The sequence below is a fragment of the Myotis nattereri genome (genome assembly GCF_964212035.1).
Source record: "Myotis nattereri genome assembly, chromosome: 15".
Lineage (NCBI taxonomy): Eukaryota > Metazoa > Chordata > Mammalia > Chiroptera > Vespertilionidae > Myotis > Myotis nattereri.
In genome coordinates, this window is record NC_138090.1 from 54,367,895 (window position 1) to 54,395,761 (window position 27,867).

At 53.4% G+C, this 27,867-nt stretch overlaps 1 protein-coding gene across 1 annotated transcript; it reads left to right on the forward strand.

Annotated features, from left to right (window-relative positions):
* Nucleotides 1-1,834: 1,834 nt before the first annotated feature.
* CACNG7 (calcium voltage-gated channel auxiliary subunit gamma 7) lies at nt 1,835-27,867 on the forward strand. The gene is made up of 6 exons (XM_081107138.1): nt 1,835-1,931; nt 5,011-5,235; nt 6,331-6,417; nt 6,761-6,901; nt 26,397-26,542; nt 27,462-27,867. Exons 2-6 carry the CDS (start codon nt 5,040-5,042, stop codon nt 27,717-27,719), a joined length of 828 nt encoding a protein of 275 aa, XP_080963264.1. The 5' UTR covers nt 1,835-1,931; nt 5,011-5,039; the 3' UTR covers nt 27,720-27,867.

Sequence of the window (27,867 nt, forward strand, 5' to 3'; positions counted from 1 at the left end):
GTGGGACAATGACTGCACTTAGAAGCAAACTGAGAGAATGGAGGGAGGGGGGCGGCAGACGGAGGGAAAGGGCCCTACTAGTAGCCGGTGTGGCTCCGTGGCTAGAGCGTCGGCCTGCGGACTGAAGGGTCCCGGGTTCGATTCCGGTCAAGGGCACGTGCCACTGGGTTGCGGGCTCAATCCCCAGTGGGAGGCGTGCAGGAGGCAGAGCCGATTCCATGATTCTCTCTCATCATTGATGCTTCGATTTCTCCCTCCCTCTCCCTTCCTCTCTGAAATCAAAGTGCTGAGAGCCTGGGAAGGAGAGACAGGACCGAAGGGCACCCGTGCCCAGGGAGAGGGCGATGCACAGGGCATCAGGGAGGGACAAGCACCCACACACTTACCCGGGGGCACCGCACGCGCTCCCAGACACACGCTGACACCCAGACACTGAGGAGCCCTGAGCGGGGAGATGAAAGGCAAACCTCCCACGGGACACCCGGGGGTCGGATCCGAGGGACGGACCCCAGGACACAGAAACCTAAGCGACCAGAACCCGTGAGCTGCGGGATCAGCGACAGAGGCGGCAGGCCGACGCGCCGACCGGGCCTCCTCCCCTTGACCCACTTGCGAGTCGGGGGAGTGGAGAGGACAGTGCAAAAGGGACTACCCATCCCAGCAGACACCGCGGCGGACCCTTCCCCCTCCCCAGTGCAGCCCCTCGCCGCCTGGGCTGCTGGGAGTTGTAGTCCCGGGACGGGGCCGGCCGGTGGAATGGTGTGCCTATATAACTGTGCGTTTGGAAGGACTGAGCCCCAAAGCTTCGTGGGCTCCCTCGGGGCACCCCGGCGTCTCTTCATCCCATTTGGGTTTCCGGGACTCAGTCTAGTTGGATGCTGGGGCTTCCCCTATCTCCCCCAGCACCGCCGCGGTACCCCGACCCCGTGTCCGCCGCCCCCAGCCCCCGCCCGACCCTCGGCGGGCGGCCTGCCCCTTTAAGAGTGGCCCCGCTGACATCACGACGGGGGGCGGGCGGGGGGGGGGGCTGGCCCGGCTCCTGGCTCCGCGGCGGCTGCAGGACCCAGATCGCTCCGCGCCCGCCTGCTGCTCTGGGGACCCCGGCCCGGGACGCCCCCTCCCGCTGCCTCCAGCCGCCCTGACCCCAGGCTCCGCCCCAGGCCCGGCCAGAGCCCCAGCCCTCCTCAGGGGACCCCAAGGATTGCCTCTCCTCCCAGGGTCTCTCTCTGTCTCTCTGTCTGTCCCTCTGCCTGGCTCAAGGTGTCTGGGTCTCAGCATCCCTCAGCCCGAGGCCTCTGAGCGCCCCGGTCTCCTTCTGCCTCTGCGCGCCTGGCCTCCCCACTTCCTGCGCCCCAGCCTCGGAGCTGGGGAAGCGGGGGTCTGGGGCCCGCTCTCTGCCCCTCCTGCTCGCTCTCTCTCTCTGTCTGTCTCTTAGGCCATCTCTGGGTCCCCTCCGTCTGCAGCCCTGCGAGGCTCAGGACTGCTCAGCCTCGAGGTCTGGGGGTGCCTGGGTCCCCCGCTGTCTCCCACGCCTCCGTGCGCCCCTGCCTCTCCGCGCGCCCCTGCCCGGGTCCGCGCTCAGCTCGGTTTCCATCCTCGCTCTCCCTGCCTCCCCCATCCTCAGGGCCCAGCGCCCCCTCCCGCACCCCTCCCCTCCCCTCCCCGCCCTCCCCGCCCCTCCCCTCCTCCGCGGCAGCCAATGAGCGGCCGCGGGTCCCAGCTCCCGGCGTCGTCCGCCGAGTGAGGCCGCGGGCGCGGGGGGTGGGGGGTGGGAGGCCCGGAGGGGGCCGGGACGCCGGGCTCCGGGGCGGGGGCGGGGGGCGCGGGCGTCGGCGACCCCGGTGGCGGCGGCGGCGGCCGGGGGAAGCCGCGGGGCCGGTCATGCGGCTGCGGGGCCCGCGGCCCGGAGCGTCCGCCCAGCCCTGAGCGAGGTGAGCTGAGCACGAGGGGAGGGTCCCGGAGGGAGGCGCGCGGCAGCGGGGTGGGGTGGGGTGGGGGGGCTCCCCTGGAGGTGGCTGGGGGCCGGGGGTTGGAGCTCAAAGGGGCCTGGGTGGCTCTGGGGGCCGGCTTTCCGGAGGTCGGGACCTCCGAGTTCGGGAGGCGATGGGGGATGGAGGGACATTGGGCCTGGGGAACCGGAGGACGGGGTCCGAGGGTCCGGAGCGAGGCAACTCCACTCTTCACGTCCGAGTCGTAGGGACCGTGGGCTCCGGGCAGGGCGCAGCCCGGGTCCTTGAGGGGGGCGGCCCTGGCGGAGAGGGCGGGAGGGAGGGCCTGGCCCGCTAAGAGCAGTACGTGAGTCTGGGAAAGGGTTCCCGGAAAGCGGGTATGTCCCCCCCAGAGGCTGGAAGGCGATGGAGTCAGGACTCGGGCTTGGAGGAGGGGACCCCGGAGACCCGAATGCGCGCGTCCTGGAGAGGCTGGGGAGAAGGAGCGGCCGGAGGCTCCGGGCCTGGGGGGAGGGTCCCCAAGGATGAGGCTGGCGGCTGGCGGAGAATGTAGAGTGAGGAGGAACTGGAGCAATGGAGGGGGCTGCTTCCAGGCGGGGAGCGAGCGGGGGGACCCCGAGCCGGGTCCCAGCCCGGGTCGGAGGAGCCGATGGGAGGAGCTGAGGTCAGCCACCTGGGCGCAGGCGGCCGGGGAAACTGGGTTTCGGAGCCTGGTTTCCGAGCTGAGCTGAGCTGAGCAGGCTAGACGAGGAGGAGAGAGGAGCTGGCTGTCAAGCCCGGAGCCATGGGACAGGGGGGATGGGAGGAAAGCTGGTCTGAGCTCCGCCAGACCGGATCCCCGAGTCCGCCAGGAGGCGAGGGGTGGGATGGGGGTGGGGTCGGGGCAGGTGGTGGTGGAAGTTGTCTGGGACCCCTCACTGGGGTGGGGCAGAGTTTCAAGGCTCCCGGCATTGCGATGTTAAAAAGTCGGGGGGGGGGTCTCCAGTCTTGGTTGCATGGCCGGGACGTGTTGAGGGGCTCTTAACCTTCATAGTTCAAAAGATGATGGGGACTCTGGTACTCAGAGATGTAAAAGTCTCTGGCTGAGCTAGGATGGGGATCCCAGGGTGAGCCCCCCCCAAATCACGGGGTTGCCTAGTTTAGGGGAAAAAAGTCCGTGGTGGAGGCGAGGGTGGTGAATAATAAGGGATGAGGAGCATGCTCCTTGAATCTTCAGAGTCCTGATTGGAATTTGGGGGGGGCCCAGCTATGAACTGGAGATCTCTTGTTTTGAGGATCCAGTGTTACGGGGATCAGAGTCCCAGGTTGGATGTTGAAGAGGGTCTGTAATTGGAAGGACTTGCATGGGAAGTGGAGTCCAGAATCTCTAGTAGAGAATTCTGGGGTCTCGTGATTGGGGGGGGGGGCAAAGGGAAGAGTGGGGCCCTGGACTTCCTGATTGGGGTGTTGAATTCAGAGCTCTGATCCTTGGTGTGGAGGGTCACTTGTTGGATTGGTGTGCTCTGGTTGGGGTGCTGAGTTGTGTGTGTGTGTGGGTGGGGGGGGGGCATTCCCTAGATCATGGTTTTGTCATTATGGAATCTCCATCCAAAATTCTGGTTCCAAGTTTCTGGGTCCCAGGGTTTGGGGACCCAGCAGCCTGGGATGGAGTTCCAGGACCCCAGGTCCAGGGGCCTGCCTGGGTTTGAGGGTTGGGGGGAATTCAGGTTCTGGAATATCAGATTGGGGCACCAGATTGAGGTCAAGATACAGGACCAGAGTTAGAAGGTCATGGGTGAAGTTCTTGGTGTTAGAATTGGGTCAAGAGATGAGTCTAAGAGTTTAAACTTAGGTGGAAGCCTCTACTCAAGGTCTTAGGTAGGCCTGAGGTCAAGGGCCTGAGGCCAGGGTACGGGGTGAGGGTCCTTGGTTGGTGACACACGTGGGGGATTTCTGGTTTCTATTCAGAGACAGAATCCAAAAGAAAGGGGTCAGCAGATGGAGTCAAAATTGGGCGGCTTGAGTCAAGGTCTCTACACAGGTCACGCTGCTCAGCACCCAGTGCCCAAGTTTCAACACTCGGAGTCCCAGGTCCTGGCTCAGAGTTGAGGCCTCAGGCCCTTGTTGGAGTGTGGTTTTCAAGGTGTGTGGCTCACACCAGGGCACAGAGTCAAGTCTGGGGGTGCGCGCCTGGCCCCAGGGCTGACGTGACTGATCGCAGTAATAGCTTCTGAGTCACAGGACCAGGCTCTGTCTGGTCTCATGTCTGTGGTTAAGGTCTTGGGTGAGCGCATGAGGTTCAGGTCGGAAGGCTTGGTTCTGGGGTTGAGAATTTAGAAACAGCACTGCTATAGAGTGTCCCAAAATTCACGCAAGATTTGAATTTTGCGTGAGCATTAACAACAACAACAACAAAAAATAAAAGCCTAATTTTACTTGGTTTATTGAATCAGATTCTAATATCTGTTGCCCTTTGATTTCAATCCCTTCAATTTGATAAGCATTACCAATTATGGCCCAGGAGCAGGGACAATGAAGACCAATGAAGACCACGGCTTTGTGTATGTGCCAGCAAAGCCGTGGAGGCCATTTACCCGATGCGCTATTCCATACATAACCCTAGACTGTATACTTTATGAATCAATAAAAAATTTACAATTTTTAATTATAAACCTTTGTTTTCTATCAAAATTACTTCTTGCGTGAATTTTGGGACACCCTTTAGTTGGAGTCATGATATTGGGCACCCACGTCCGGACACGTGGTTGGATTATGGTTGGAAATCTTATCCTGGAGTTGGAGTGGGGGGGGTCTGGTATGTGTGTGTGGGGTCTCTGATCAGGATCCAGAGCCAGAGTACAAGTGCCAGGCTCAGGAAGGCCAGGCTTAGGAGTGAAGGTCAACATTGGGTGTCACTGGTTCAAATCCAGGGAGGACACAGGTCGAATGGGAGAGGGTTGGGGTTTGGTTGTGTCTGGCTGAGTCCGCGGTCCGTCCGGGGTGGCTGCCTGAGGGTGAGGAGTCTAGTGGGTCCCACCGGACCTTCTCCAGGACCTTCTCCAGGACAGCTTCCCTCCCCCAGGCCCCGCAGGGCGCCCCCCGCCGCTGAGGATGAGTAACTGCAGCAGCCGCGCCCTGACCCTGCTGAGCAGCGTGTTCGGTGCGTGCGGCCTGCTGCTGGTGGGCATCGCGGTTAGCACCGACTACTGGCTCTACATGGAGGAGGGCACGGTGCTGCCGCAGAACCAGACCACGGAGGTCAAGATGGCCCTGCACGCCGGCCTCTGGCGCGTCTGCTTCTTCGCAGGTACGCACCTCACCTGCCCTCCGCTCGCCTGTCCCTGCCTGTCCAGAGTTCTCTCTCTTTTAAAAAAGTATATATATATATATGTAAATTTTTTTATTGATTTCAGAGAGGAAGGGAGAGGGAGAGAGAGTTAGAAACATCAATGATGAGAGAGAATCATTGATTGGCTGCCTCCTGCACACCCCCTACTGGGGATGGAGCCTGCAACCTGGGCATGTGCCCTTGATCGGAATCAAACCTGGGACCCTTGAGTCCACAGGCCGCCGCTCTATCCACTGAGCCAAACCTGCTAGGGCTAAAAAGTATATTTTTATTGATTTGAGAGAAAGAGAGAGAGAGAAACATAAATGAGAAGAATCATTGATTGGCTGTCTCCTCTACGCCCCCTACTGGGGATCGAGTCCATAACCCAGGCATGTGCCCTGACCGGGAATCGAACCGTGACCTCCTGGTTCATAGGTCGATGCTCAACCACTGAGCCACACCGGCCGGGCCATCCCCACAGTTCTTTATTCTTCATTCCATCTCTGGGTTCCAGAAATCCAGACACCCCTCCTGTTTCTGTCCTGGAGACTCGATTCCTCTCCCGAGACCCAATTCCAAGCCCTGTGTGTCCTGTCTCCAGGAGCCCCGGTGCTCACACCATCTCCTGGCCCCTAACCCCCTGGGAACCGCAGTCTCCCCGCCTCCCTTAGAGAGGTGGTCATCTAGGTTCAGAACTTGTCCCCTGGACAGCTCCAGTGCTGAATGGACAGGATAAAAAAAATCAAAACACGCCTCCCAATGATTACAGAGATGCCCCCTGCCAGGGATCTTGCCACCCGCTGCCTGATTCTCTCTCGGGATCCAGGAGTCGTGGCCCACAGCCCCTCCTCACTTGGGATCTAGGGGTCCAGCCTGGTCCTCTCTCCATGGGGCTGGGCTCTCAGGCAGCCAAGAACAGGAGCCCCCAGACCTCCCGCCCATCTCCTTCCCTGACCCTTGGGTTAAGCCGTCCCCAGCCCGGGGGTCTCCCCACTGTGCGTGGCGCCCCTGACTGCCTTCCCAGAGCTTAGGGACCTCTCATCCAGCCCTGCCCTCCTGTCCTCCCCCCAGGTCGGGAGAAGGGGCGCTGCGTGGCCTCGGAATATTTTCTTGAACCGGAGATCAACCTGGTGACGGAAAACACGGAGAATATTCTGAGTGAGGGGAAGCGGGGGTCTGGGGAACAAGGGGGCAGGGTCCTGGGAGAAAGGGCAAGAGCAGGGGACGGGCCTGGGTAAGGAGGAGGGGCGGGCAAGGGGCGTGGCCTAGACAATGAGTGGGCGGGGCCAACGCAAAAGGGGTGGGGTCAAACCAAAGCGGGTGTGGCCTGGATGAAGGCCGCCAGTCAGCCCTGGAATTATCAGAAAGGGGGAGAGTCTGTGGAAAGGAGAGAAGCCACCCAAAGGGGTGCGGGGGATGGGGACGGCGGGGAGGTCATGGGGAATGGGGAGGTGTCCCCCGCAAATTGCCCCCCTCACCCCTTGCCTCTCCCCTCCCCCAGAGACCGTGCGCACAGCCACCCCCTTCCCCATGGTCAGCCTCTTCCTCGTGTTCACCGCCTTCGTCATCAGCAACATCGGCCACATCCGCCCACAGAGGACCATTCTGGCCTTCGTTTCTGGAATCTTCTTCATCCTATCGGGTGAGCCCAAGGAAAGCATTTACGGGAGCTGGGGAGGGGGCGCTTTTTTAGGTTCTAGGTGGTTCCCTCCTGCACTAAGAAAGCCACTTCCTTGCTGTGTGTTCCTGGGGGAGTTGCAGAACCTCTCTGAGCCCCACTTTTCCTCTGGGAGGTGGAGAGAGCAGCGCGCATGTCACAGAGGCTGAAACTTAGCGGATGCTTATGAGGTGCTCAGGGGGTACCAGGCTCTGATACTCAGGACCCTTTGAGGTAGACGCTATTAATAGACCCATTTCACAGATGAGAAAGCAAACACTCGGAGAGATGACTTCATTTGCTCAGGGCCACACAGCCAGGGAGAGGCAGAGCTGGGCCTTTAACTACTCCTGAGATTTCAGCAAGTCACAGATTACAGGGCTCTTTATTTCCTGTGCAACATTTTCTCTGAAAACTTTTCAAATAGAAAAGGCAAAAAATGTTGGAGCCACCACTTGAAGTCAATTATTACCCTATGATTAGATTTCATTTGTCCTGAATCTGTCCATCTGTCTACTAGTATATTTCTACCCATCCATCAACCTTTCTCCTCCTCCTCCTCCTCCTCCTTCTTCTGATTATTATTATTATTATTAATTTAAAAATTATTGCTTTTAGAGAGAGATAGAGGAAGAAAGAGAGAGATATTGATTTGTTGTGCCACTTATTTATGCATTCATTGGTTGATTCTTGTATGTGCCCTGACTGGGCATCGAACTTGCAACCTTGGTGTATCGGGCATGGTGCTCTAACCAACTGAGCTACCCAACCAGGGCTTTATCTCACTTTTTAAAAAAAAATGCATTTCAAAGCGAGTTGCACCATCGGTACACTTTGCCCTAAATACTTCCTTGTGCATGTCATTAGCTAGAATTCAATATGTGTCTCTAGTTCTTTTTCTTCCGAGCTAGGAGTGATTGCACACCCTTCTCATGACATCTCTGCCCGGGAGTTATTATTAGCACTCGCTTAATAAAAACGGGGGTACTGAGGCCCGGAGTTGTGCAGGGAGTTGCCCAAGATTCCGGCATCAGCTGGTGCCTGAGGACTCGAGTGTGCTGAGGCTTGGAGGAGCGTCGTTCCGGGTGTCCCCTCTTCCCGATTGCAGCTGTTTGGTCTTCTCGGGTCAGGTCAGCCCAGGTCCCCTCAGCTCTATCACGTTTAACTCCATCCATCTGGTCTACCTAACCCCAATCCATTCTGACTCAGCTCTTCAGTTCCGTTCCAATGAACTCAACGTCATTAAACTCCATTCAGGTCCTTTTAACCCAGTTGATCTTTTACGAGCAAGCCCTGTTGTTGGTCTCATTTCCATTCGGTCCCCGGGGGCCCCCATTCCGCTCCCCGTTTTGAGGTGCCTCTGCATATCAAGATGGGTTTTTTGGATACCCCATCCCCCACCCCCTTTCTGCTCCTCCCCCAGCTCTCTCTAGTCTAGGCGAATCCTCCCTCGTGCCTCCAACGTGAACTGACGAGACTTTTTCCAGGGAAACCAGGGTGCCACACCTCTGTGCAAACTAGAATCACAGCATGTGGAGCCAGACACTGAGCTAAAATAAGACGCCTAGGCTGTCACCATCCCAGAGTGTCGGAGCGAAAGGGCTCATCATTTTTTTTCAGATGGAAAAAAAAAATAGTGGCCTAGAGAGCGCGAGAAAGTGGGGCATGGAGGTGTTCTTTAATCCGCCCAAGAGAAAACCCCGTTGTTTGCGGTTCACAGAGTTGGAACTAGCCGAGGAGACCTCGCTGCGTCCGTCAGTGGCCGGGCTGGGGTGAGAATGGAGGGTTTTCTCATCACAAAAGCCGTGCTCGCACCAGTGCAGCAGGGCCCGACTTCCCAAGGTCAAGCTGAGGATCAATGATGCTGTCAGGGCTGGGAGTCAGGCCTCTGATGTAACAGCAGAGTCATTGGAAAGGCATTGAACTCCACTTCCTGACCTGGTTTCTCCAGGTCTTTTCATAGACTCTGACCTGTGCACCCACCGCAAGGGACCCATCATGTACATTCAAGGTGGTGGGGGTAGCGGCTGAAGGAGCCTGCTGCTGTGAACCCAGAGAGTCTGGGGTCCAAATCCCAACACTTCCTTTGTGTGTGCTACAGCCTTCCCTTGTGGAGCTGTTGAGAGAACAAATCGTGGCCAGGGGTCGGCAAACCTTTTATTTATTTGTTTATTTATTTAAAATATATATTTTTATTGGTTTCAGAGAGGAAGGTAGAGGGAGAGAGAGAGAGAAACAGCAATGATGAGAGAGAATCATAGATCGGCTGCCTCCCACACGCCCCCCGACTGGGGATCGAGCCCGCAACCCGGGCATGTGCCCTGACCTGGAATCGAACCCTGACCTTCTGGTTCATAGGTCGATGCTCAACCACTGAGCCACGCCAGCCCGGCTTATTTTTATTGTTATTGTTGAAAGTATGACATAGGTCCTCCCTTCCCCCCCATAAACCTCTTCCAGCCCTCGCCCGTCCTCCCTTCATCAAATTTAGATAGCAGCTGTTTCAGACTTTGTGGGCCATAGGGTTGTAGTGCCAAAGCACCCAGGGCAGGGGGCACAGCCCAGTTCCACGAATACTGTTACCTATGGACCCTCAGATTCAAAATTAATGTAATTTCCATGGGTCACAAGATATTTTTTTAAATGTTTAACATTGAACTTATTGGCTAATAAAATTATATAGGTTTCAGGGGGACAGTTCTCTAATGCATCACCTGTATATTGTATTGTGTGTTCACCACCCCAGACAATGGTATGGTGCTTACCAGAGAGAAAGGGGGCCGGGGGGAGGGGGGGTGAGTAGAGGGAGGTTGGAGTGACTAAAGGGGGGATAAATGCTAATGGAATGAAATATTTTTTTTCCTCTGCACCTTGAAATAGTGTAAAAACCAGGCTTAGCTCACAACCCGTACAGACACACACGGTGGGGGCAAATCACTGTTTGCCGATTCCTGGCCTAGATCAGAGCGTGAAGGGCCAACCTGGTGCCTGATCTATGACAATAACTACTGGACACGCGGTAGGTTTTTTTACACACATGAATAGTCGTCGTAACAGCAACAAGCCTAATTAGATACACTCTACTGAGTGCCATGGTTTGGGGAAGTTCTACGCGCTTTATGCAAATTAAGTTATCTCTCTTTCTTCGCCTGGGAAGGCAGACGTCATTATCATTCCTGTTTTCCAGTTGAGGAAACAGAAGCCATCAGAGGCTAAGTTGCTCCATCGGGGAAGCCAGACCCCGGCACTTTCCTGCCCCAGGAGATCATAAAAACGAAGGTGATTTAAAAAGAGAGGAAAGGCCCTGGCCTGGCCGGTGTGGCACAGTGGATGGAGCGTCGGCCTGCGGACTGACGTGTCCCGGGTTCGATTCTGGTCAGGGGCACATGCCAGGGATGCAGGCTTGATCCCCAGTAGAGGGCATGCAGGAGGCAGCCAGTCAATGATTCTCTCTCATCATTGATGCTTCTATCTCTCCCTCTCTGTAATCAATTAAAAAATATATATATGTAATTAAAATGACAATAAAATAAAAAGAAAGGAAAGGATGGAAAATAGTACCAATATCTTAGATCTTAGAATGACATGATCTGGTCCAACCACCTCATGTTGCCAATGAAGAAACCAAGATGGAGAGAGAGAGGAGAGAGAGAGAGAGAGAGAGAGAGAGAGAGAGAGAGAGAGAGAGAGAAGTTGCCCTGTGGGGTTGGCATTCAGTCCTGGAAAGGCAGTGCAACTGTTGGGGCAGGAGAGGGAGAGGGACAGGGTCACACCGGGTGTTAAACACCCCTCAGGGCCTGTGTTGGGGATGGACTAGAAAATGGAAGAACTGAGGAGGGGGCTTAAGCAGTGGTCGGAGCAACAGCAGATGAGGTTGGCGCTGAGCTGGGGCTGGGAGGATAAAGGGCTTTGAGAGAGAAGAATACCCACAGAACCAGGTGGCTGCCTGGGTTTGGTTGGTGAGAGATGGGGTGGGGAGTTAGAGTGGCATGGATTTCCTCCCCCCGCCCACCCCAGGTCATAAGAGGTGTGCTTCCTGGGCACGGCCCTTATGAACCCTTGATCCGCAAGAGCGCATTCTATGCCTGTGCTCATGTATTCACTCATCGAACATCTACAGAGACCTCCTCCAGGCAGGCCCTGCACTGGGCACGGGAGACACGGCTGAATCCTAAATGACAGCCCGCATACAGCCACCCTCAGAACAGCCCCCAACCGCACGTCCGTCACAGCTAGTCACGCACCGCTGGCATCTTCAGTGCTTTGATGAGCTCCCATCGCACGTAGAATACGCCCAAACTCCTCAGGCCGGCCTTCCCTGGTCAGATCTGTGACCTCGGATCTGTGACCTCATTTCCTAACTCACAGACACACCCTCCTTTGCTTATAACTTCAGCCACCCCGGCCTCCTGCTACTCCTTGAAAATGTACGTCTCGCCCATCTGACGTGGCTCAGTGGTTGAGCGTTGACCTATGAACCAGGAGGTCACGGTTCCATTCCCGGTCAGGGCACATGCCCGGTTTGCAGGCTCGATCCCCAGTAGAGGGCATTCAGGAGACACCCAATCGATGATTCTCTTTCATCATGGATATTTTTATCTCCCTCTCCCTCTCCCTCTCCCTGTCCCTCTCCCTCTCCCTTCCTCTCTCTGAAATAAATAAAAACATTAAAAAAGAAAAGAAAATGCACATCTCAGTCTCACCCAAGGACTTTTACACTCACCAGCCCTCCATACTCAACGTCTTCCCCCTGACCCTCGAGTGAGGATTTTTAAAAATTGATTTTCAGAGAGTGGAAGGGAGGGAGGGGGAGGAGAGAGAAAGAAACATCGATGTGCATCGGTTGGTTGCCTCCCAAATGCACCCTGACCTGGCCAGGGATCCAACTTGCAGCCCAGGTATGTGCCCTTGACCGGGAATCGAACCTGTGACCCTTCCGTCTGCGGGCTGACGCGCGAACCACGGAGTGAAACGGATCAGAGCCCCTCCTTGTTTTATATTTGTTTCTCAGCACGACTCCTACTGTGTCACGTCATCTTATTTGCTTTCTGTAAACTCCGAACACCAGGGACCTTTACAAATATCTGCCCAGCCCGGATGAGTTGCTCGTACACAGCACATACTGAAGGATTTGTAGGAGGGGAGAATGACAAGGGCCGCGCAGGGCACGCTGGAAAAGGGGAGATGCATTCGCCCCACACAGTCGGGTGGTGGGGACGGCGGGGGTGACCAGGGTTCCAACAGGAGGCGACATCCAAGTGGATGATGCTGGAGGAATGATTGGGGACTTTTTCAAGGGAAGAAAGAGAAGTAGGTGCCTTGTCCCAGGTGGAATTCACAGCATAAGAGAGAGAGAGAGCCGAAACCGGTTTGGCTCAGTGGATAGAGCGTCGGCCTGTGGACTGAAAGGTCCCAGGTTCGATTCCGGTCAAGGGCATGTACCTGGGTTGCGGGCACATCCCCAGTGGGGGGTGTGCAGGAGGCAGCTGATCGATGTTTCTCTCTCATCGATGTTTCTAGCTCTCTGTCTCTCTCCCTTCCTCTCTGTAAAAAAATCAATAAAATATTAAAAAAAAAAAAAGAGAGAGAGAGAGAGAGACCCTAACAGTGGTTCTCAACCTTCCTCATGCCGCGACCCTGTAATACAGTTCCTCATGTTGTGGGGACCCCCAGCCATAAAATTATTTTCGTGGCTACTTCATCACTGTCATGTTGCTACTGTTATGAATCGTCGTGTAAATATCTGATATGCAGGATGTATGTTCATGGTTACAAATTGAACATAATGAAAGCATCGTGATTCGTCACAAAGACAATATGTAGTTATCTATGTGTTTTCCGATGGTCTTAGGCGACCCCTGTGAAAGGGTCGTCCGACCCCCAGGTTGAGAACCGCTGCTAGGAGGACGCAGTGAGGACCTAGGTGGACCCGCGAGGCGCTCTCCGTGGTGATGAACCGCTATTGTTCTAAAGCCGGGGAGTCTCTATTGCGCTTGGAATGTCCGTGATTCCTGCCTACGGTGCCCTAAGAATTCTGGAACGGCTGCAGTGGAGGGGGTGGGGAGAGAGTTGGGTTACAGAGAAAGGGGGGGAGAAGAGGAGGAAAGGAGGGGAATAACGGGAATGGGGGGTGGGGAGAAGGTTACTTTTGCAGAACCAGAGCCACCGTGAAATGGCCAGGAAGGAGACAGAATGACAAGAATAAGCTACCTCCCGACCTTGTGTTTATTTAATTTTCAATGACTAAAATCTTTGTATTTGTCCATGTTTGTTTCCTTTCCATCAACCCCTGCTCCTGGCCCTCCTGGTGGAGAAGGTGTGTTCGTTAGAACCGTAACGTGAAACATGCGACGTAAGGCGAGGCCGGCGGGGTTAGCGGGGATCGGCGCCTGGAGTGTCAGGCTGTGGGATGAAAACCTTTTTCCGTGGGTAGGAGGGAGCCCAGGGAGAGTTTGGGCAAGAAAGGGACAGAATCCAGTGCAGGCGTTAGGAAGAGCCGCTTTCTGAAACAGGGAGCGGATGCCCTAACCGGTTTGGCTCAGTGGATAGAGCGTCAGCCTGTGGACTCAAGGGTCCCGGGTTCGATTCCGGTCAAGGGCATGTACCTTGGTTGCGGGCTCGATCCCCAGTGTGGGGCGTGCAGGAGGCAGCCGATCGATGATTCTCTCTCATCATGGATGTTTCTATTTCTCTCTCTCCCTCTCCCTTCTTCTCTGAAATCAATACAAATATATTTTCTTTAAAAAAGGGGGAAGCAACTAGGAGCTTTGGCTGGCAGTTCCAGTTGCAAAGCAAGTACACTCATCCACTCGACTAGTAGTTTGTTATGTGCTGGGTCGTGTGCTAGTCGCTAGGAATGCAGTTGTGAACAAGGTAGGCTAGTTTCAAGCATCCCGGTGGAGGTGGGGGAGAGATGTGTGATGTAAACTTAAAAGTAGGTGGAGCCCTGACTGGTGTGGCTCAGTGGATAGAGCGTCGGCCTGCGGACTGAGGGGTCCCGGGTTCGATTCCAGTCAAGGGCATGCACCTTGGTTGCGGCCACATCCCCAATGGGAGGTGTGCAGGAGGCAGCTGATCGATGTTTCTCTCTCATCGATGTTTCTAGCTCTCTGTCCCTCTCCATTTCTCTCTGTAAAAAATCAATAAAATAAAATAAAAATTAAAAAAAAAGTAGGTGGAGAATGGAATGTCAGGAGGTGATAAGTGCGACAAAGTAAAATGAAGCAGGTCATGATTTTATCTCACCTCAGTCACTCTGATGTTTTAGTGAAAACTTAAAAAAAAAAAATGGAATCGTGCCATGAACGCTGGTATACCATTTCCCACCTGGATCCTGCATTTTGTTAATGCTTTGCCATTCTCTCTCTCTCTCTCTCTCTCTCTCTCTCTCTCTCTCTCCCTCCCTCCTTCCCTCCCTCCCTCCCTCCCTCCCTCCCCCCATCCCCACCTTCTGCTACACACACTCAAACATTTTTTAAAATTTATTTTATTGACTTTTTTACAGAGAGGAAGGGAGAGGGATAGAGAGTTAGAAACATCAATGAGAGAGAAACATTGATCAGCTGCCTCCTGCACACTCCCCACTGGGGATGTGCCCGCAACCCAGGTACATGCCCTTGACCAAAATCGAACCTGGGACCTTTCAGTCCGCAGGCCGACGCTCTATCCACTGAGCCACACCGGTCAGGGCCACACATTTTTTTTTTTTTAAATTTTACCATTTGAAAGTAAGTTGCCGGCATCATGATGGTGTATCTCGAGACATTTTAGCTTGTGTCTTTAAGAGTAAAGACATGCTGCTATATAACTAGAACTCCATGACCACACCCAGGAAGTTTACAGTCATTCCATCACCTAATGGATTCCGTTTTCAAACTGTCCCAGTGGTTTCAAGAATGCCTTTTCGCCCTGGCCGGGTAGCTGAGTTAGTTGGAGTGTTGTCCCATATACCAAAAAAGTTGCGGGTTCGATTCTGGTCAGGGCACATACCTAGGTTTCTGGTTCGATCTCCCATCGGGCCGTGTACGGGAGGCAACTGATTGCGGTTTCTCTCTCACATCGATGTTTCTCTCTCTCCCCCCTCCCCTTCCTCTTTCTCTAAAATCCATTCTTTTAAAAATATATTTTATTGATTTTTTACAGAGAGGAAGGGAGAGGGATAGAGAGTTAGAAACATCGATGAGAGAGAAACATCCATCAGCTGCCTCCTGCACACCCCCCACTGGGGATGTGCCCGCAACCCAGGTACATGCCCTTGACCGGAATCGAACCTGGGACCTTTCAGTCCGCAGGCTGACGCTCTACTCACTGAGCCAAACTGGTTTCGGCTAAAATCCATTTTTAAAAAGAGAGAGTTCTTAAAAAAAAAAAAAAAAAGCGCCTTTTATAGCTTTCTCCCACAACCAGAATTTAATCCAAGTTCACACATAGTATTTGGTCAATGTCTCTTTTCGTCTAGCCTAGTTCTCCTACTATTTTATTTACGACGCTGACTTTTAGGAATGTAGTTCATTATGAAAACATAGAAAGAATAGTATAGAGAAATGCCACCACATATCCTTCACTGAGTTCCAACAATGATCAACATATGGCGAGTCCTTTTTTTAAGCCACACTGCCATACCTCCCTTCTACACTTCACCACGTTATTTTAAAGCCAGCCTCGCGCCTGAAATCATCTCACCCACCAACCTGTCAGCGGCTCCCCGGGGAACGCGCATTTTTTGTTATTTAACGCGGCCGTCACAGCGCCGTAATCGCGCCCAAACAATTAAGAATAGTTGCTTAATAGCATTTAATATCTAGCAAGCGTTCAGCGTCCCCGCCTGTCTCATAACTGCTTTATTTTTTTTTTTTAACGGTTTCTTTGGTGTAAATTAGGATCCATGTTCCGCTTGTGTGTTTGGTGGATAGATCTCCGGAGCCTCTTTTATTTATTTATTTTGAAAAGCCTCACCCCGAGGATATTTTTCCCATTGATTTTCAGACGGAGTGGAAGGGAGGGAGGGAGGAGGAGGAGGGAGAGAGAGAGGGAGGAAAAAAAATCCACGTGAAAGAGACACATGGATTGGTTGCCTCCCGCTTGCGCCCCCACTGGGGCCAGGGAGCAAACCCGTGACCGAGGTATGTGCCCTTGACCAGGAATTGAACCCGAGATCCTTCAGTCCATGGGCCGATGCTCTATCCATTGAGCCAAACCAGTTAGGGCCAGGTTTGATTTTTGTTGTTGTTGTTAATCCTCACCTGAAGATATTTTTCCATTGTTTTTTTTTTTTTTTTAAGAGAGAAGGGAGGGCCCTGACCAGTTTGGCTCAGTGGCTAGACGCGTTAACCTGTGGACCGAAGAGTCCCAGGTTCGATTCCGGTCAAGGGCATGTACCTTGGTTGTGGGCACATCCCCAGTGGGAGGTGTGCAGGAGGCAGCTGATGGATGTTTCTCTCTCATCGATGTTTCTAACTCTCTATCCCTCTCCCTTCCTCTCTGTAAAAAATCAATAAAATATATTAAAAAAAAGAGAGAGAGAGAGAGAAGGGAGGGATTTAGGGGAGAGAGATAGAAAGAGAGAGTGCGCGCGAGTTGTGAGAGATATAGATTGGTTGCCTCTTGCTGGGGGGGGGGGGGAGGGAGGGAGGGGCAGGTAACGGAAATCTAGCTTACAACTGAGTACATGCCCTTGACCAGATTTGAACCTGCGGCCCTTCAGTCCGCAGGCCAACGCTCTAATCACTGAGCCACACGAACCAGGGCTGATTTATTTATTTATTTATTGGGCGGGGGGGCAAACATACCTTATTGTTTTAAAATATATTATTTTATTTATTTTTTACAGAGAGGAAGGGAGAGGGATAGAGAGTGAGAAACTTCGATGAGAGAGAAACATCGATCAGCTGCCTCCTGCACACCCCCTACTGGGGATGTGCCCACAACCCAGGTACATGCCCTTGACCGGAATCGAACCCGGGACCCTTGAGTCCGCAGGCTGACGCTCTATCCACTGAGCCAAACCGGTTAGGGCACCTTATTTTTTAATTATTGATTTATGGGTCTTAAAGACGACCATCACTTATTCTCACATGGTTTGACGAGGACTCTAGGCCGGGCTGGGTATGGCGGCTCAGCTTCTCACCGCAGTTCTGTGTCGTCTGGCGGGACCTCGCTCCCAGCAGCGTCTGTCACCCTCACCTTCTGGGGGTGAGAACAGGGGCGAGGATGGAATTCAGGTGCTCACGGGACCCGAGATTCAGCCTGGAGGGGGCGACCCGGGCACGAACCACATACCGTTAATTCCGGCGCGTCCGCCTCCTCCAGGATGAACAGTGTCTGTGACGTGCTCTGTCGCTAGGTGGCGCTGCCCGCCCTGGCCGTCATTCATCATTCATCATTCATCGTTCTCGGTGAGAATAGCCCTCACCCGGGATTGGTTGGAGGGGCTCCTCCTGGCACCGTTTCACTCCTTCCTCCCTCCCGGTGTTTCCTGTAACCAGGAAGTGATGTCTAGACCGGCTTAGATGGACGAGGTTCGGGATAAACCTGTGTGGCAAGGAGATTCAGAGGAGCCGCGTTCGTCCTATTTTATTTATTTCTGGGGGTAGATCGTGTGTGTGTGTGTGGGGGGGGGGGGTACGGCGTTTGCACACTCGGTAGAGGGGGTGGCCGCCAGAGAAGGGACATTGAAAAGGGACATGTTTCTCTTTACGACGAATAAATGGTCTGCAGGTAGCACTTTGGCACCGTGAGGAAAAGTCCTGTTTGTGGATGCCTGGTTCTTAAAATGACAGTCGATGTACAATATTCTATGAGTTTCGGGTGCTCAACCGTGCGATTAGACATTTTTCTAACCCGGGAAGTCATCACCTTTTATAAGTCTAGTCCCCACCTGGCACCATCCGTAGTTATGACAATACCAGAGGCCCAATGCATGAAATTTGTGCAAGGGGCTCGGCCCTTGCAGCCGCGGCTTTGTCCAGAAGGTCATCCGGAAGGATGTCTGGAAGGTCGTTCGACTGTCCGGTCTAATTAGCATATTACGCTTTTATTATTATAGATTGTTGACTATATTCCCTGAGCTGTATTTTACATCCCCAGAACTGTTTTGTTACTACCAATTTGTATTTCTTTCTTTCTTTTTTTTTGTATTTCTTTTTAAAAAAAATATATTTTCATTGATATCAGAGAGGAAGGGAAAGGGAGAGAGAGATAGAAACATCAATGGAGAGAGAATCATTGATCAGCTGCCTCCTGCACGGCCCCTACTGGGGATCGAGCCCACAACTCGGGCATGTGCCCTTGACCGGAATCAAACCCGGGACCCTTCAGTCCACAGGCCGATGCTCAATCCACTGAGCCAAACCGGCCAGGGCACTACCGATTTGTATTTCTAAATCTTGGGCATACCTATTTTATTTAAAAAATTTGTATTTTGGAAATAATGTAAACCTGCAGAAAAGTTGCAGAAATAATGCAATAAACTCATATATACAGTATCCTTCACCTAAACCAATGTTTGACATATTGATGCGTTTGCCTTTATCTGTCTATCTCCATCCATCATCTATCCATTCATCACTCATCTATATCGAATTACGATTTATCTATACCAGTGATGGCGAACCTTTTGAGCTCGGCGTGTCAGCATTTTGAAAAACCCTAACTTCACTCTGGTGCCGTGTCACGTATAGAAATTTTTTGATATTTGCAACCATAGTAAAACAAAGACTTACATTTTTGAGATTTATTTTATGTATTTACATGCCATTTAACAAAGAAAAATCAACCAAAAAAATGAGTTCATAGGTTCGCCATCACTGGTCTATACCTACCTATTCAAGTATCATCAGTGCCTCTCATCTGTTTTATCTATGTTGTATTGATCTACTGATATCTATTTGTCATGTATTCATGTCATCTATGCATCTGTCCATCTGTACAACCAGTCGCACATAAATTGCAGACACTTCACCCCTGAACTCTGTAGCAAGCGCCTCCCTCCCATGAACAAATGCCCTTCCTTTTCTAGCCACGGTGCAATAACCGAGGTGGGGAAGTCTACCCTTTATACGAAACCATCGCCAACACACGGTCCGTATTCCAATCTCGCCAGTCTTCCCAGTGCAGTCTGTTACCCTCTTTTCCCCTCCGGCCTCGGGATCCAACCTAAGGGCACGCTTTGTATTTCCTGCTGGTGTCTCGTTCGTCTCCTTTCTTTCTCTCTTTTTCCTTATCTTTTCTTCAGTGTAAACTTTTTCTATTTGGCGTTAGGCAGCTGGACTCAGGTTAGATGATCTCAGTGTTGTTGGCAATGTCCAGGGCATCATCGTCAGGAGCCAGTCGACCATAAGCCTTCTTCTCGCCATCAGGCCTGACCTGGTATTTGACCTTGGCATTTGACCTTGGCTGTGTCAATGTCATAGAGCTTCCTCACAGCCTGTCTGACCTGGTGCTTGTTGGCTTTGACATACACTGTGAACACAAGTGTATTGCTGTCTCCACGGCTGACTCGGTGGTCGGGGAATGGGATGGTGGCACAGTGGGCAGGCTTGTTTCTCCTGGGGGCGCTCTTCGGAGGTGTGGCGAGCCGGCACGACCATGGCATACTCAGCCCCATATTGGGCGCCTTATGTGCCGCGCCAGCTCAGCCTGGGTCACTGACCCTGAGAGGGGGTGGTGAAGGGTGGAGAAAAGACAGACAAGAGAAGAAAGCTGGGTCTGGGTGGGACGCTGCTCCCAGATGGAGAGACAGCGCCACAGACTACAAGCCGTGTCTTTATTAATTTTTATAAAATATATTTTATTGATTTTTACAGAGAGGAAGGGGGAGGGACAGAGAGTTAGAAACATCGATGAGAGAGAAACATCGGATCAGCTGCCTCCTGCACACCCCCCACTGGGAATGAGCCTGCAACCAAGGTACATGCCCTTGACCGGAATCGAGCCTGGGACCCTTGAGTCTGCAGGCGGACGCTCTATCCACTGAGCCAAACCGGTTAGGGCCGTGCCTTTATTTTATAGCCAGATTCCACCAGGCAAAGTAAGGGCGTGATCAAGATGTTTACAACCTTCTGGTGGGTTTCAATCCCACTCAACGACATGCACCTGAACCCTATCGAGCCCACATCACTCAGGCACATGGGGCCACGTGTTCGGACCACAGGTTCACGCTCACAGCCACAGCTGCTGGCTGTCGCTGTGCTGGGAGGGCCCTGCCCCCCAAGCTGGGACTTGCACGTGGCCACGAGAGGCCCGTGCCCTCTCATCAGTCCGAGGCTTGACCCTGTCCAAACCCTGTCGCCGCTGTCCACACCAAGGCTGTTAGGCGGCCTTCGGGGCCTCAGCGCCTTTGGCCGCCGGGAGGTGGGTGGCTTGTCCGTCTTCGTTCCCGTGTGGCCGTGGACGCCTTTTAGCGCCGCTTTCTTTGTTTCTTAGCTTTCGGCACCATCTTCGTAAAAAGGCTCTTTCGTCTCCTTTCGTCTTTGGTGGAGTTCCTGTGCCTTTAAAGAAACAACAATCTTTCATGCCCACTCTCTTTGAAGGGTGCGGCCGGTTGTGTTGTAGGGTGATGCCCCAGTTTCCTGGGGAGCGGATTCGGGTTACACATTTTCAGCAGGAGCGCTGCGGGGCGCGGTCATGGGGGCAGCCGCGCCCGCGCGTTCCTGGTGATGCCAGCTCCCACCCCCAGGTGGAGTGGGTGTGGGGCAGGCTCCTTGGCAAGGGAGGGAGTTCCTATCGCTTCGAAGGTTGCAACTGGAGTTTTCTAACTTTGTGCAAAGAATTACTTTTTTGTTGATGTTGTTAATCCTCACTCAAGGACATTTTTTCCATTGATTTCTTTTTTGTATTTTATTTCAGAGAGGAAGGGAGAGAGAGAGAGATAGAAACATCCATGATGAGAGAGAATCATGGATCGGCTGCCTCCTGCACGCCCCACTCTGGGGATCGAGCCATAACCCAGGCATGTGCCCTGACCGGGAATCGAACCATTGACCTCCTGGTTCATAGGTTGATGCTCAATCACTGAGCCATGCCGGCTGGCCAGGCTTCCATTGATTTTTAGAGAGAGTAGAAGGGAGGGAGGGAGAGAGAGGAAGAGAGAGAGAGAGAAACGTCAATGTAGCAGCGACACATCAATTGGTTGCCTCCCACAGGTGCCTCACCTGGGGCTGGGGATCGAACCTGCAACCCAGGTACGTGCCTGACCAGGGATGGAACCCTCGGCCCTTTGGTACTTGGGCTGATGCCCTAACCATCGAGCACTCCAGCCGGGGCACCATTACCTTTATTATTTATTTTAATGCCTAAATCGTCCCCAGTTGGGGTATCAGACTAGTTGCTGTGTTCTTATTTGACACATACCCCTATTTTTCTTATTTCTTTTCTTTCTTTCTTTCTTTTTTTTTTTTTTCAGCACTTTCCTACTCTGTGACATGAGTACACTTTGATGTCACTTTCGTGGGCTTCAAATTAGAGATTTCTTCTGGGAGCCCTCGGTCCTTACAGAGTGGAGGGTGATAGTAGAGACCAAAATCCGGGTGTTAGGTGCGCTCATAGCTGCTGAGGTGTTGCTGCTTCTGGAATCCGTCAGGACACAAAGCTGGGAAAGGGTGTCCGTTTGTAAAATAGGAGCTTAGACAGCACCTGGACCCCCAAGGGTTCTCCCTTGCTGTACCCCCTTCTGAGGTGTATCTTCTTTTTTTCAGAGAAAGCAAAGAATGCTAGCTCCCCACACACCAATGTATTTACACACTTGCTCAGCCCTGCAATGTGCACAGAATAATTTCAGAACCGTTACCCTAGACCAGTGGTCGGCAAACCCATTAGTCAACAGAGCCAAATATCAACAGTACAACGATTGAAATGTCTTTTGAGAGCCATATTTTTTTAAACTTAAACTATATAGGTAGGTACGTTGTTATTCACTTAATCAGGGTACTTCTAAGCTGGCCTTTGCTAAAAACGTCCTCAATCTGATTGAGGTACGTTCGCTGAGGTCGACCCCTTCCAACTCTCCCACCCACACTCGTCTTGTATACTTGTTTCGTCCATCTCCTTTCGTTCATCCTCTCTCTATGTCCACCCCCCACTTCTTCAAAACAGACTCGCCCAGGCCGAAAACCGACTTCTGCGCATGGGCCACGAAGTTTCAATCGCACTGTACCTGTGGTATTTTGTGGAACAGCCACACTCAAGGGGCCAAAGAGCCGCATGTGGCTCGAGAGCCGCGGTTTGCCGACCACTGCCCTAGACCACTCCCAACAAGAAACCCTATTATGTGAGGTTCGCGATTTCTTTGCAGGCTTCCCGTCTTTGGACGGAGATATAGAATCAAAGCTCTCTATTTATGTTATTGGATCACTACTTTCCCCTCCTGTGGTTGGACTCGTTAGATGTCCAGTCGGTTTTGCTTATGTGTGTTCATAGTCGATGTTCGTTTTCCCCATCCTTGTTGAATTTGTCTTTTGGACACATAAAACATCGGCGTCTCGTTCCGAAGCTCCAAGTTCAAAGGAGTGTCGCTTCCTCCCTCTGGCTTCCTTCCTGCTCTCACCTGCCCCCTGCAGGTCGTCAGCTGCATTTGTTTTCCTTTTTCTTGCCTCTTTCCACAAAAAACATGTGCATCCATGTGTCCTAATGTACCCTTCTTTTTAAAAAATATGTATTTTTATTGATTTCATAGAGGAAGGGAGAGGGAGAGAAAGACAGATAAAACATCAATGATGGGAGAGAATCCTCGATCGGCTGCCTCCTGCACGCCCCACCCTGGGGATCAAGACCACAGCCCCGGCATGTGTCCTGACTGGGAATCGAACCATGATCTTCTGGTTCATAGGTCGACGCTCAACCACTGAGCCATACAGGCTGGGCTGTACCCTTCTTTTTTGCTTAAAAGTAGCATCTGGTATATTTTTTATACATCCCCCCCCCCTTTTTAAATTTTTTTTTTTTTATGATTTCAGAGAGGAAAGAAGAGGGAGAGAGAGATAGAAACATCAATGCTGAAAGAGAATCATTGATCGGCTGCCTCCTGCATGGCCCCCATTGGGGATCAAAACCGCAACCCGGGCATGTGCCCTTGACTGGAATTGAACCTGGGACCCTTCAGTCCACAGGCAGGCTGATGCTCTATCCACTGAGAAAAACCAGCTAGGGCCCCCTCCCTTTTTTTTTTTTTTACTTAGTGATATAGTCTGAACTATCACAGAATTCCATCTATATCGGTTCACAGAGCTCAACCTCCTTCTCATTGCACGGTGGCTCAGGACTCTGTTGGGTGATGTTTTATGGATTAGTTCATGAATCGAGGGCCTCTGGGATGTTTCTGGTATTTTGCCACCATGAGCCACTGCTGCAGTGGATTAACTTGTGCCTGTGAGCTTTTCTATCGCTGCACAGGTATCTTGAGGGTAAATTCCTGGCAGTGAAATTGCTGGGTTAAAGGATAAATGCCTCTGTGGTTTTGTTCGTTGTGGTCAGCCTCCCATCCATAGGGGCCGGGTCCTTCTGCATCCCCACCAGCAACACAGACGAGCATCCGTTCCCTGGGCCTCGCCAGAAGGAAATGCTGTGATGCTTTTTAAACATTGGATGATCTGATACATGAGATGTTACCCCTCGTTGTTTTCATCTGCATTTCTCTTACTTTGAGTGGGAGAGCATTTTTAAAAATATATATATTTTATTGATTTTTTTACAGAGAGGAAGGGAGAAGGATTGAGAGTTAGAAACATCGATGAGAGAGAAACATCGATCAGCTGCCTCCTGCACATCTCCTACTGGGGATGTGCCTGCAACCCAGGTACATGCCCTTGACCGGAATCGAACTTGGGACCCTTCAGTCCGCAGGCCGATGCGCTATCCACTGAGCCAAGCTGGTTAGGGCTGGGAGAGCATTTTGTTTGTTTTTTTAAACTGGGAGATCATAAAAGACCTTTCTAAAAAAGTGATAAGGCCCTAGCTGGCTTGGCTCAGTGGATAGAGCGTCAGCCTGTGGACTGAAGGGTCCCGGGTTCAATTCCAGTCAAGGGCACATGCCCTGGTTCCAGTGCGGGGGGTATGCAGGAGGCAGCCGATCAATGATTCTCTCTCAACATTGATGTCTCTCTCTCTCTCCCTTCCTCTCTGAAATCAATAAAAATATATTTTAAAAAATAATAAAGTGATAAAGAAGAAGATAGTTAAATGAAGTGACAGGTGCAGGGGAGAGAAATCGGGGGAGAGAATAGCAAGTGCAAAGGTTCTGAGGCAGAAGTGAGCTTGATGTGTTCAAGGAAGAATGAGGAATTTTATGGCCTAAGCAGAGGGAGCAAAGGGGGACTGACCAGGGATGAGTCTGTGGACACCGGACCATGAGGCATCCTAGTTTCGGGGTCAGGGACGTTTTTCTGTAGAGGAGCCAGATAATAAATATTTCCGGCATTACCAGCCGCCCCGTCTCTGCTGCACCTACTTCACTTTGCCACGACAGCCACAGGCAATGTGTCAATAAGCTGGCTGGGTTCCAGTAACATTTTACTTACGGGCCCTGAAACTGGAAATGCACAGACTTTGAAATCTGAGATGTTATCATTCACATAACCTAGAATCCATATAATTCTGTGGGTTTTTTTTTTTCCTCTTACAGAATTCACAAGGCTGTGCAACCATCTCTATTACCTAATGTCACAACATTTCCCTCACCCCCCACAAAGACACTGCGCACCCTTTAACAGCCAGTCCAAGTCCCCCTCCAGCCCATTCCCTGGCAACCACTAATCTACGTTCTGTCTCTACGGATTTGCCTCTTTTGGACATCTATATGTATAAAAGCCGAATATGCAAATTGTCCCCTCCCGGGGAGTTCCACTGGGAGTCGGGGAGTTCGATCGTTCGCTATGACGTGCGCTGACCACTAGGGGGCGACTGTTAGCAAGAAAGTTCATCTTTAGGAAGTGATATTTGCCTCTTAGAAATTCTCAACCCAGACCCCTCTCTCTTCTCCACCTTCCTCATGCCCCTCTATTTCCTCATCTGAAAATGGACATAAAAATGGTACCCACGTGAAAGGGCTGGTGTGAGGTTTGAATGAGTGGATGTATGTATGACACTGAGAATGACCAATGCCAGCATAGAGCAACACCTGTGTAAGCAGTTGCTGCTATTATTATTATTATTATTATTATTATTATTATTATTAGAGGCCCAGTGCATGAATTCGTGCATGGATGGGGTCCCTAGGCCTGGCCAGCAATCAGGGCTGATTGGGGCCTGGGGCTGGGCTGATCAGGGCCTGCTGGCCTGGGAGAGGGACGAGGGAAGGGACTACGGGAGGTTGGCCGGCCGGCTGGGGGGAGGGACCGGCCAGGGAGAGGAGCTGCCGGAGGTTGGCTGGCATGGGGAGGGACCAGGGGAGGTTGGCTGTGGGAGCACACTGACCACCAGGGGGCAGCTCCTACATTGAGCATCTGCCCCTGGTGGTCAGTGCATGTCATAGCAACTGGTTGACCGGTCATTCTGGTTGTTCGGTCATAAGGCCACTTAGGCTTTTATATATAGAGATTATTGATATTGTTGCTACTGTTATCCATACAGCCTCAGCTCAGGCCTCCTCCTCCTCCCCCTGGAATATAAAACTCCAGTAGTTTCCCCTCCAGTCTCTTCCCAGAAACAACCAGCCCCCAAAGGACCTTCTAGCGCTCCAATCTGGCCCTGTCTTCCTTCTGCTCCAGACTTTCCATGGCTCCCGAGTGCCCTGGGCATCAAGGCCGAGCCCCCCAGCCTGGCATGCGAGGATCATCGTGGTTGGGTCTCTGCCCCCTTCTCCGGCCTCATTTTTGGCGGCTGTGGCCCAATGTTGTAGTCACATGCTCAGCCTTTGCCCTGCTGGTCCCTCCGCCCAGAGCGGTATAATGGACACTCTTATTCTTCCCTGGGCCTCATGCTGTAGGACCTGAACAAGTACCATTTCTCTAGGAAGCTGTCCCTGGTTCCCCCTGACCCTGACCCTGCCTGTTAACCCATGGCCATATCTGCCTTCCCCAATTACATTGTCAGCTCCTGGACACAAGTTTCGGGTGAGGGAGAAGGAGGAGGACTCATCTCCCACATCCCTGCACCCAGCCAAGGCCCAGCACACAAGGGGCTTAAAAAGATAGACATTAGCCCTGGCCGGTTTGGCTCAGTGGATAGAGCATCGACCTGCAGACTCAAGGGTCCTGAGTTCGATTCCAGTCAAGGGCATATGCCCGGGTGGCAGGCTCGATCCCCAGTGGGGGGCGTGCAGGAGGCAACCGATCAATGATTCTCTCTCATCATTGATGTTTCTATCTCTCTCTCCCTCACCCTTCCTCTCTGAAATCAATAAAAATATATATTAAAAAAAAAAAAAAGATAGACATTAGACCAGGCCAGAATAGGGAGGCGAGGGAGAGAGCTGTGGTGGGAGGGGGAGGGCCCGGCTGGGGGGAGGGGTCCACTGCTGGAGGACCAAGGGCACCCCTCTGCTCCCCAGGCCTCTCCTTGGTGGTGGGCTTGGTCCTGTACATCTCCAGCATCAATGACGAGGTCATGAACAGGCCCAGCAGCTCGGAGCAGTACTTCCACTATCGCTACGGGTGGTCTTTTGCCTTCGCCGCTTCCTCCTTCCTTCTCAAAGAGGTGATGTCTCAGGGCCCTCAGGAGAGTTTTGAATGGGGAGGGCTCTTGGGGGCCTGATTCCTGGGTCCAGGAGGCAGAGGAGATTGGGGGCGAGGGCTGGATGAAGGGTGGTGGCTGAGGAGCTAGCCCCTGGGAGGGGGCTGGGGACCTGACTCCCATTTCCTGGGGGAGGAGAGGGGCTGGGGGCCTAAACTCCTGGGTCCTGTCGGGGGAGAGGGGCTGGGGACCCAGACTCCCGGGGACCTGGGGGAGGAGGGGGGAGGGGGTTGGACTCCTGGATCCTGGAGGAGGAGTGGGGTGAGGACCCAGACTCCCAAGGTCCTGGGGGAGGAGGGGCTGGGCTCCTGGGTCTGAGGGAGGAGGGGCTGGGCTCCTGGGTCTGAGGGAGGAGGAGGCTGGGGACCTGGACTCCTGGGTCTGAGGGAGGAGGGGCTGGGGGCCTGGACTCCTGGGTCTGAGGGAGGAGGGGCTGGGGGCCTGGACTCCTGGGTCTGAGGGAGGAGGGCCTGGGGGGCTGGGCTCCTGGGTCCTGGGGGAGGCGAGGGCTGGGGACCCAGACTCCCGGGGTCCTGGGGAGGAGGGGCTGGGGGCCTGGACTCCTGGGTCTGAGGGAGGAGGGGCTGGGGCCTGGCATCCTGGGTCAGAGGGAGGAGGGGCTGGGGGCCTGGCATCCTGGGTCTGAGGGAGGAGGGGCTGGGGACCTGGCATCCTGGGTCTGAGGGAGGAGGGGCTGGGGGCCTGGCATCCTGGGTCAGAGGGAGGCGGGGCTGGGGGGCTGGGCTCCTGGGTCCTGGGGGAGGCGAGGGGTGGGGACGCAGACTCCCGGGGTCCTGGGGAGGAGGGGCTGGGGACCTGGCATCCTGGGTCCTGGGGGTCAGAGCCTGGCCCGGCCCCTGGGACTGACCCCGCCTCGCCGCAGGGGGCTGGCGTGATGTCCGTGTACTTGTTCACCAAGCGCTACGCGGAGGAGGAGATGTACCGCCCGCACCCCGCCTTCTACCGCCCGCGCCTCAGCGACTGCTCCGACTACTCGGGCCAGTTCCTGCAGCCGGAGTCCTGGCGCCGCGGCCGCAGCCCCTCCGACATCTCCAGCGACGTGTCCATCCAGATGACGCAGAACTACCCTCCCGCCATCAAGTACCCGGACCACCTGCACATCTCCACCTCGCCCTGCTGAGCGCGCCCCGCGGAGCCCCCTCCTCCGCCGCCCCCGCCCCGAGGCCTCCCCGCGGCGCAGCTCCCCGGCTCCCGGGAGGAGGCTGCTCTCGCGGTGGCCCCGCCCCCTCACCAGTGACCACGCCCATCACCATAGCCCCGCCTCCGCC

Excerpts from the sequence above, each read along its gene's own strand:
- CACNG7 (XM_081107138.1), top strand. The coding sequence starts at position 5,040 with ATGAGTAACTGCAGCAGCCGCGCCCTGACCCTGCTGAGCAGCGTGTTC. Across the intron at positions 5,236-6,330 it reads GCGCGTCTGCTTCTTCGCAG|GTCGGGAGAAGGGGCGCTGC; the intron begins GTACGCACCTCA and ends TCCTCCCCCCAG. Across the intron at positions 6,418-6,760 it reads AAACACGGAGAATATTCTGA|AGACCGTGCGCACAGCCACC; the intron begins GTGAGGGGAAGC and ends CCCCTCCCCCAG.